General features: G+C 38.8%; 1 protein-coding gene across 2 annotated transcripts in view; it reads right to left on the minus strand.

The window, feature by feature from the left end:
• prkcz (protein kinase C, zeta) overlaps window positions 1–8,513 on the minus strand; it is a 55,419-nt gene extending 46,906 nt beyond the window's left edge. Inside the window, exons 1-4 of one of the 2 annotated variants that reach the window (XM_058052313.1) lie at window positions 8,267–8,513; window positions 6,204–6,325; window positions 5,771–5,860; window positions 5,539–5,589 (exon numbers count right to left, since the gene is read on the minus strand). In XM_058052313.1, the coding sequence (XP_057908296.1) occupies window positions 5,539–5,589; window positions 5,771–5,860; window positions 6,204–6,325; window positions 8,267–8,343 (340 nt within the window). In that variant the 5' untranslated portion in view covers window positions 8,344–8,513. The remainder of the gene's footprint in view (window positions 1–5,538; window positions 5,590–5,770; window positions 5,861–6,203; window positions 6,326–8,266) is intronic. The other variant, XM_058052314.1, reaches the window with a different exon arrangement.
• Window positions 8,514–9,453: the final 940 nt, after the last annotated feature.

Below are 9,453 nucleotides of genomic sequence, written 5' to 3' on the forward strand. Positions count from 1 at the left end.
GGTCCCATAGGGGCGAGCAAAACCAAGGCCGGACCCCCCCAAGACCCAGCCCCCAGGCAGTCCAGCAGAGAGACAATCCCAACCAGTGCCAACCCCCAAGCCTGGCGAGAGACCACAACCCACAGGTGGGCACCGGGAACTATACACCACCAGTGGGCCCAGAGGTGAGCATTGCGAAGGGAACCACAACAACGAGGTTGAAGAGCGACATGCAGCTCTGGAGCCACATGTTGGTGTCCCCTTTAACCTATCAAAAAGTGGATAGCTGCTCATCAGTTTGCAGGACAAGAAACTTTTCATATTCAACTCTCTGTAGTCAATAACAACCTAAAACAATGCATGTCTGTCCTAAATGACAGAAAGTACTTTTACTACTTTTTGTAGTACTTTTACCTGGCTAAGCAGCCATGTGCAGTAGTAAACCATAAACACACAGTATGAAATAATTTAAAAAAATCAACGGCTTTGATGAAGTTGATTACTGGCCCACTGCCATACACCCCCCCCCCCCCCATCTCTCTTTAGAATGTCTCTGAATAAAGTAAGTCATCAGGAGGACACTTTGACGCTCCAGTTCTACGAGGCGTGAAGGACTGGCCTCCTGATTAGTCTCTGTCCTCCACACCCAAAAAACACTTTCGATCACACATACAGTTATTGCTTTTTACTCCGGAGCTGACAGTAATTACAGGTTTCAAAACAAAATAACCCCACGCTAAATCTTTTCTCACACAGTGACAGGTCGTGACATCCTCACACAAGTGACATTGTAACCTGTGATGCGCTCTAAATTAAGAAAAATAATAAAGAAAAGATGATTTTATCAACACTTGTCTAATTAGCATGGGTATATTAAACTATATTAAACAACACAGTTGTGTTGCTGTTATTCTAAGTGTTTTTTTTCCCGACCTAAATGGTTTGTCTACATTTTCAATGCAGCAGTTCATTCCTTTTAGTATATTACATAATACTGTTATTACAGATGGCTGGTTGTGCAGGTTATTATCCTGTTGTATTCAACAAAGTACTATATCTGTTCTGGTGTGAAATTGTGATAAAACTAGAAGGGCTTTTTCGCGTATTTCTAACACATGACTACTGGGCTCTATTAAGGGGACCTATGATGCTCATTTTTCGATCTTTTGTATTGAGTTGTGGTCTCCTATAGAGCAGCTACACACAATAACCCACACAGAAAACTTTTTAGATTTTGCAGAATGTGCACCTATTCCGGATGTATTTCCTTTGATTTTTGCTCCTACTAAAACTGTTTTAATTTATTCCATGCCCACTCCATTGTGATTGGTCACACGCCCAAAGTGCTTCCTAACTATGAACCATATAAGGAAGTCCTACCTTCTGTGATATCACAAAGAGGCAGTTTAACCACGCCTTTTCAAACAGAGCGTTTTGAGCCATCCCAAACTTCTTTGAGGGCTCACTTCCAAATGCGCAAACCTCATTATCTGAAATTTTGGCATCGTTTAACACGAGAATACAACATTCTAACTTTATTAACTTCATTAATAGGTCAAAAAGGTGGAAAAGGGTTCCCTTTAAGCAATAATGTGAAGCTAACATTCACATACATATAAAGTCAGAGTTATTTAGGAAAGAAAAAAAATCAAATATCTAAGCAAACTCACATATTACTAAAAATGTATATGAATACACTAGAGCTCAAAGCAGCCCAATACATAAATCATCAATATAATGTGTAATGTAATATACCAGCTCTAGTTGTTATTGCATTTAGGCTAACCTGAATGCTTCTTAAACTTGTCATTTCCAGTAATGATGCACTTCTAAGTCAACAACTGCAATAAATAAGCATCTGTAAAAGCAAGGACGCAGATATTATACAGTCAAACCTCCGTATTCGAACGCCCTGGTTTTTATATGAGTTGACAAATTTTACACCTTAATTTACCCTTCGGTGAGTTGAATCTTTGAATTGAATTTGAATTGAAAAGTTGAATTAATGAAGATGTGGACGGATACTCCCAGCATTCTTTGTTTACCCAGCCATCATTACTTGACACAATACTGCAGTATTGTGAAGTCCCCCCTCCTTAACTGCTTTTTGTTTTCGTTGGATCTTCTGGAACAAATGAATTACAAATATGCTCTGTACCACTGTATTTGTTATATACTGAAACATACAAAAATAAAAATTTTAAAAACAAAAAAGCCCAGAATCATTCATTGCCGGTGCCTCAAAGTTCATCAAACCATCAACAGACCAGTTATTTACTTGTGTTTCAACTATTGTGCTAGCAAATTACTTGTTGTTTCTAGTATCACACCAAGTGTGTACCGAGTAGTACCCACGTAATACCACATGACATAGTAATCAGAATAATCTCAGTGCTGAGAATGAAGAAGACACATCATCTCTCTTTTGTTAGGCGATGTCTTCAAAGTGCTTCTCACCATTTTTAATTGGCAGTGCAAAAATCATAACATAGAAATCGCATTGCACAGCTAGCAATCCCAACACTGCAACCACAATACTAAAAGGGTCGGTGCATTTAAGCTTTAAAAGGCAATACCAATTCAATGACGGTTGTGGGGATATGCTTTTTTTTTCTTCCACTGTATGCTTAAACAACCTCCACTGTGGCTTTATCACAGACACTAAGACACAATAATTGAAGGCCATTAGTATGTGCGGCATACAGTAGTCGCCATATCAACACAACGCTTACATGCATTTTCACACCATCCCAATGTCGCACTAGTCATCAGGTGCAATCACTTGTGCGAACTGCCAAACAAGCAGCTCTGTGAAGAAAGAACACAGTGGACGAAAAGCCAGCCAGCCAGCAACAGCCATGCTAACAGAGCTGGCAGGTTGCATGCACATGATCCCTGCCTGCAATGCGTGACACCACCAACGGTTTGAAACTAGCACACATGCTAGCGATGGATGAGAGAGAAGGATCACCCATGCATGCACACAGACAAACAAGAATCACAGGCAGTGATGTGAAATCATTGTCTCTTTTTGTCGTTTGTTTTCAAAGCCTAAATGGATTGATGCAATGATTTCAAATATTGATGGTTGGAGGAATAGATGGGTGGATTGATGGAGCTAGATACGTATAGATTGCTCACCGGTTTGTCTTCTTCTTTTCCCTCCACCTCGTTCAGCACATTATCCAGGCTAAGTGTCTGTGTGTGTGTCTGTGCGCGTGCGTGTGTGTGTGTGTGTGTGATAGAGGTGAACCGGCGACGATACACTGCTACATCCACATCCCCTCCTTTTCCCTCTGTGGCAAGCCCTCCCTCTTTTGCTCCGTTTTTTAGATGATTTCCTCCTTGTCTCCCTCTTGTTCTTCTTTGCTTACTCCAGCTCTCTCTAACCACACAGCTGACAGTCGTCCTTTCTCATAGAGGCTTAATTCCCTCTTGTATTTTGATGCACAAGATGCACCGTTTCCCTGTTTTTTTGGCAAGGCAGATATTAAGAAAACAGAATAAATAATGTCTGCCTTTGTCCGTGAAAAGCTCAAATCTATAAAGAATACTGCTTCCTTCTCTTGCTCTCCCAATTTGTCTCTTTAAGGTCGCTCGCCAGCTTGTTGTGTGCGATGCTGCAGCACTGTAAGCTCCTCCCCAGAGAGACAGCGGTGCCATACAGCTGATGGGGGGGATGGGGGGGTGGTGGGAAAAAGCTACAGTCATGGGGGAGGGAGGAGGAGGAGGAGGTGGAGGAGGGAGGGGGTATGGGGCGTGGCTAATGGGGGCTTGGGCTATGCCAGAGAATCTGGTGCAAGGCAGGGAAGCCTACATCGACCATGACCCTCCTCTAGAATTTAGTTTAGTTTTTTGGAGCATGCGAGAAAAAAATCAAATAAAATAAAAAATAAAAAATAAAAAATAAAAAATAAAAAATAAAAAATAAAAAATAAAAAATAAAAAATAAAAAATAAAAAATAAAAAATAAAAAATAAAAAATAAAAAATAAAAAATAAAAAATAAAAAATAAAAAATAAAAAATAAAAAATAAAAAATAAAAAATAAAAAATAAAAAATAAAAAATAAAAAATAAAAAATAAAAAATAAAAAATAAAAAATAAAAAATAAAAAATAAAAAATAAAAAATAAAAAATAAAAAATAAAAAATAATTATTATTATCATTATTATTATTATTATTGATGGAGCTAGATAATAATAATAACAACAATAATAATATTTATTATTGTTATTATTATTATTGTTGTTATTATTATTATTATTATTATTATTATTATTATTAGGGCTTAGAAAAATCTGTCTAGAGATAATAAATTAATTAATCAATCACATTAATGCTTTAATTTTGCCGGCCTCCATATATTGCCATGTGCCTCTGTGTCTGTTTTCCTCATCTCTCGTTTACTCTGTACATTCGTTCAGCACCTGGTGAACAGAGTGAGACCTCTTGTCAGTCATACCGTTGCTGTGTCTCTACGAGTGAAGGACAATGCACGATAAACATATAGACACATATAGACAAACAATCATTCACACTCACTTTCACATTCATTCCTATGGACAATGCATATGTTTTTGGAATATGGGAGGAAACCGAAACACCCAGAGAAAATCCACGCACGCACAGGGAGAATATGCAACATGCTAACCACTCGTGCGGCACAAGCTCATTCATATCATAAACAAATATATCATATACAATCACATGACAAACGTATAACGTATTACCCACAAGGCGAGGCAAGCAAAGCAGTCAAGCCTGCAGACTGTGTGGGTGTTTAGTGGGTGTTTGTCTGATTCAATATGCATATTCTATTCTATTACCCCATATCACATCCCTACCTCCACAAACACAGTCACAGTCTGTTCTTCATACGATAAAGGTATGGTCTGCCTCAGCCCAAGTGCACAGGGCTCCCCTCCCACACACATACACTCATTACAGTCCACAAGTGTAACATGCTGCCACAGCACGTGGGCAGCGAGGGAGTGCAGTGACAACATGTACTGTAAGTATAAGAGACAGAGAGAACAGACTTGTGACCAATACCAGATAATGCTAGCTTTATTTACTATAATGATATTACTAGGTTAATGCCGAGTGTCTTATAGTGGAGTCATGAACACTTAACCTATTGTGGGGTCTTTGTGACGTCTTGGATGAGTCGTTGCTGGCCGGCCACAAGGTTTTACCTCCGTTCAATGTTTTGGCCCTTTGTGGATAATGGCTTTCACTGTGGTTTGCTAGAGTCCCAAAGCTTTAGAAGTGGCTTTATAAGCTTTTCCACACTGATAGATCTCAATTCATCTCAATTAAGGTATGTTTTAACAAGGTGGTGATCACTTTTTCACACAGTAAGTTTGGATATTTTTTTTTGAAAACTGCATTTTGTGTTCAGTTGTGTTGTCAATGACTAATATTTCAATTTGTTTGATGATCTTAAACATTTAAGTGTGACAAAAAAAAACCTAACGTCACTGTATATTATATACACCATATTCCCATGAACAAGCAGCATAACAGGGGCTACTAAAAGTAGAGATGTTCAACTTACTATCCTCTCCAGGGCACGGCATTCCAGGCTGCTCCGGAATACTTGGGAAGACTGTGTCAAGACAAGAAGCATGAGTGAGAAGATTATGATTAATTTGCTTTCATCTTTATCCACCCAATGGATGTACATCGGAATGACAGGAATATTTACTTTACCCGAGCTAGATTGGATATAAATTGTGTGATGCTAATATCTGATGCTAATAAAATGACAAAAAGGAATGCTAACATACCATGCAGCAGCAGTCCAGATCTTTTTGTTCGGTTGTATATACGAAACGCCTCCTCCAGCTCCATCTGAGATGATATGGTGCAAGGGTCTCCTGCAGACATACAAAGACACTTAAATCGTGTAAATCCTGATTGATGGGAAAAGGTCATTCATAATTTGTTTGCTTAATCACTTCAAACTTGGGGAGTCGCAAGCATCTTTGTTTATACTGTATGTGATGTAAAAGGGCAAACCTGTATACCATGCGACCTTTTTGGAGAGAAACAGCCCATGGCGGATTATCACAGTTAGAGATATAAACAGAGATGCCATGCTGAGGTGTGAAAACTGGAGAAACCAGATTATTTCAATAATTGGACTAATTTAGAGCATGGAAACGTACTGAGTGACTTTCAACCATGGACGCTATTTTCCTGTGAGGCACACACACCCACCTTCATCATCAATCCACTTGAGTGTGATGGGCTGTTGTTTGGTAAGACAGCACATCGTTCTCACCTCCTCGCAAAGCTCGGCGAAGGTTAAAGTGGAAGTCAGGTCTGTGATCAACATGTCTCTGAATATGGACACACACACACACAATGGACTATATCAAGGTTGGGTCACTTGGTTGAATGGAGCAGAACCAACAAAGCTTAAACTTCAAGTAACCTTTCTATATTCTGCAATATATATTTTTTGACACTGTAAGTTATATATCAAATAAACCAATTCAGAATACAGTGGAACCTTGAGTTTGGTGACTGTTCTCTTTAAGAACTATATAGATATGGGAAAAGTCTAACAATTTCCATTAAAAGGTGGGCAGGAGTAACAATATGACCCTTGCACTGTTTGTTGACTCTACTGTATTTAAGGGTGTGCAGCACTCAAAGATATTTGTCATGCATAAGGATGTTATGGGCTACATTGTACGGATCTTTGATCCCTGGAATCCAAATATTTCTTTTACTTTGAGCTCAACCAGTGCCGATCAGTGTAGCGGAATGCTACGAGTCACTCACTACAGCAGAAACACAGCAGCACTGCACAGAATACCAACAACTGTAATAAAAGTCAACATATTGACTTGACATTCAAATCTCTGTGTGAAGTATACTTGTTGTCCCTTTCATTACATGGCTTTTCTCCGGGTATGCCCTTTTCCTACCACAGTGCAATAATCCATCCATTTTCTATGCTGCTTCTCCTCACTAGGGTACTATGCTGGAGCCTATCCCAGCTGTCTTCGGCCGAGAGGTGGGATACACCCTGGTGGTTAGCATCTTGGCCACACAGTCAGGAGATTGGGAAAGATTTTTTGTTAAATTGTTAGTTTAATTGGTGACTCCAAATTGTCCATAGGTATGAATGTGAGTGTGAATGGTTGTTTGTCTATATGTGCCCTGTGATTGGCTGGCGACCAGTCCAGGGTGTACCCCGCCTCTCGCCCAAAAGACAGCTGGGATGGGCTCCAGCAACCCCCGCAACCCTCGTGGGGAAAAAGCGGTAGAAAATGAATGAATGAATGAATGAATGTTAGTTTAATCGGTGACTCCAAATTGTCCATAAGTATGAATATGAGTTTGAATGGTTGTTTGTCTATATGTGCCCTGTGATTGGCTGGCAACCATTCAATGGTGTACCCCACCTTTTGCCCAGAGACAGTTGGGATAGGCTCCAGCATACATTATAATTATATATATTTTACATTCTGTCTATCTATTACAATACATGAACTCAGTGGTGTTTCTGGACAGAATGACGAGATTTGAACTCTTGACCTACTGAGTGTGTAGCCTCCATGCTAACCACCTGTCCACCATACAACCTTTTGCAGCAGTGGTTACTAATCTGTGCTGTGAACACCACTGGCACGAATATCTTAAGTTATATTGAAAAAAAACTAAATAGTATACTAATATATTGATGGAGGTACCAATGGCACATGCACTTCCTGAATTGGGACAGCTTAATTTCCTGTATTGATGGTTCACTCCTTTGTGTGCACCTCTGATGAAAGTATAGTGCATGGCATCACTGAAACAAATATAACAATGGGTTCCTGTCAATCATATATGGAAAACAGCGAGTGTGTGATGAAAATATTGTGAAGCAAAGATGATGCACTAATAATGACGGGCAACTCCATCAAATATGATCTGTGATGTATATGACAACTGAAATACAGTATAGTATTTATTTCCACTACAGTAGTATGCTACTGTATATAGTTGTATACAATTCTAAAGTTCCCGCAGCATGCTTGTAAGGTGTGTGTTTAGAGCAAAGTAGCAACTCACAGGCAATGACACAGCAAAAAGAAGAAGCTCAAAAGAAAGTTTATAAGTAATCCGACCCTTGAATCCACATAACAATTGTGGGGAGGGAATAACAGCGCCTCTACACACGGCCTGCCACCACTGTGTGTTAAACAGGTGTCCTACTATTGTTCCTGTACCACAACATAATGGATGTTGTTATTTTTCTTGCCGATTTATTTCGTATTGCTACTTACCCGCAGTAGTGAGCTTTAATTTTCACCAACTCCGACTCCAGGTCCATTACGGATCCGTTGGACTCCAGCATATGCATAGTACAGTTTTGACAACCTCCCAGAAGACTTATTCAATACCCTCTCAGTCCCAAATTAATAGTCCGGTAGCTTTCGGCGGTGAACAGCCGTTCTAATGACACGTCGGGAAGAAAACTTATCGCACGACTTGGAAGTTTCTTGTGTTGAGATAACATTGGGAGTTTCTCAGGAGTCGGCGTCAAGTGTCTTTGAATTAGTAAAATAACTTCCGCTTTTGCCTTTCAAACTAAAAACACACTCAGTGTGAATTCTGATAGCAGCGCAGTTAAATCATTGCCAAAACTTTTAATTTGTAGAACTACTTGAATGCTTCATCATTACTCGACCTGTTGAAAGTAACTTGACAATTTCTTACAGCTCACTATGGTTACCAGACAGAAATCACCTGCCCCCCTTTTTTTTTTACTCCAACCAAAGCCTACAACAGGTATTCACTAGTGGCTAAAGTAAGTATTTGAGGCGTTTGTGCACAGACAAATCACTTTTTTTCACAATAATAATGCAGGTCCAGTGTGCAATGTTAATCATACAAGATATGTATTTTAATCAAGGCTGCCTTCCCACTTCATAATTTAATATTTTAAAAGGCAAACATTAAAAAAAAAAAAACAATCAGCGGTATGGCATGGTATTTAAAACAGGGGAGACTTAAAACAGGCAAAGTTAACCCTTTAAGCATTAATGTCTTACTGTCCGAGGCATTTTTTTCATTGGCCCTCAAAAAATACAATTAAACAAAAAAACAAACAAAACCAAAAAAAACAAACCAAAAATGGAAAAAGCAGTAATTTTATGAGAATGAACTAAATACAAAAATAAAATCCTAATGTTAAAGTTGAAATATCAGTTACCAAAATATATAAAATATATAAAATATAAAATTAAAAATATATTACAACAAAATGTTGAAAATTAGGTTAGGAAAAACTGGGTGTTTCTCACCTCAATAACCCAAAATCGAGCCAAAAAAAAAAGTTGCTCGTGCAAGAAAGCAATTTTTTGAAAAACACATTAAAAACACATTAGGACTCAAGTGTGCAATAATAACACAACAAGAATGGTGCCGTGCATTCTAAACCGAAAAATATTCTAACCAGGGCGTACACTAA

The sequence above is a fragment of the Doryrhamphus excisus genome, chromosome 16 (assembly GCF_030265055.1).
Source record: "Doryrhamphus excisus isolate RoL2022-K1 chromosome 16, RoL_Dexc_1.0, whole genome shotgun sequence".
In the NCBI taxonomy this organism is placed as follows: domain Eukaryota; kingdom Metazoa; phylum Chordata; class Actinopteri; order Syngnathiformes; family Syngnathidae; genus Doryrhamphus; species Doryrhamphus excisus.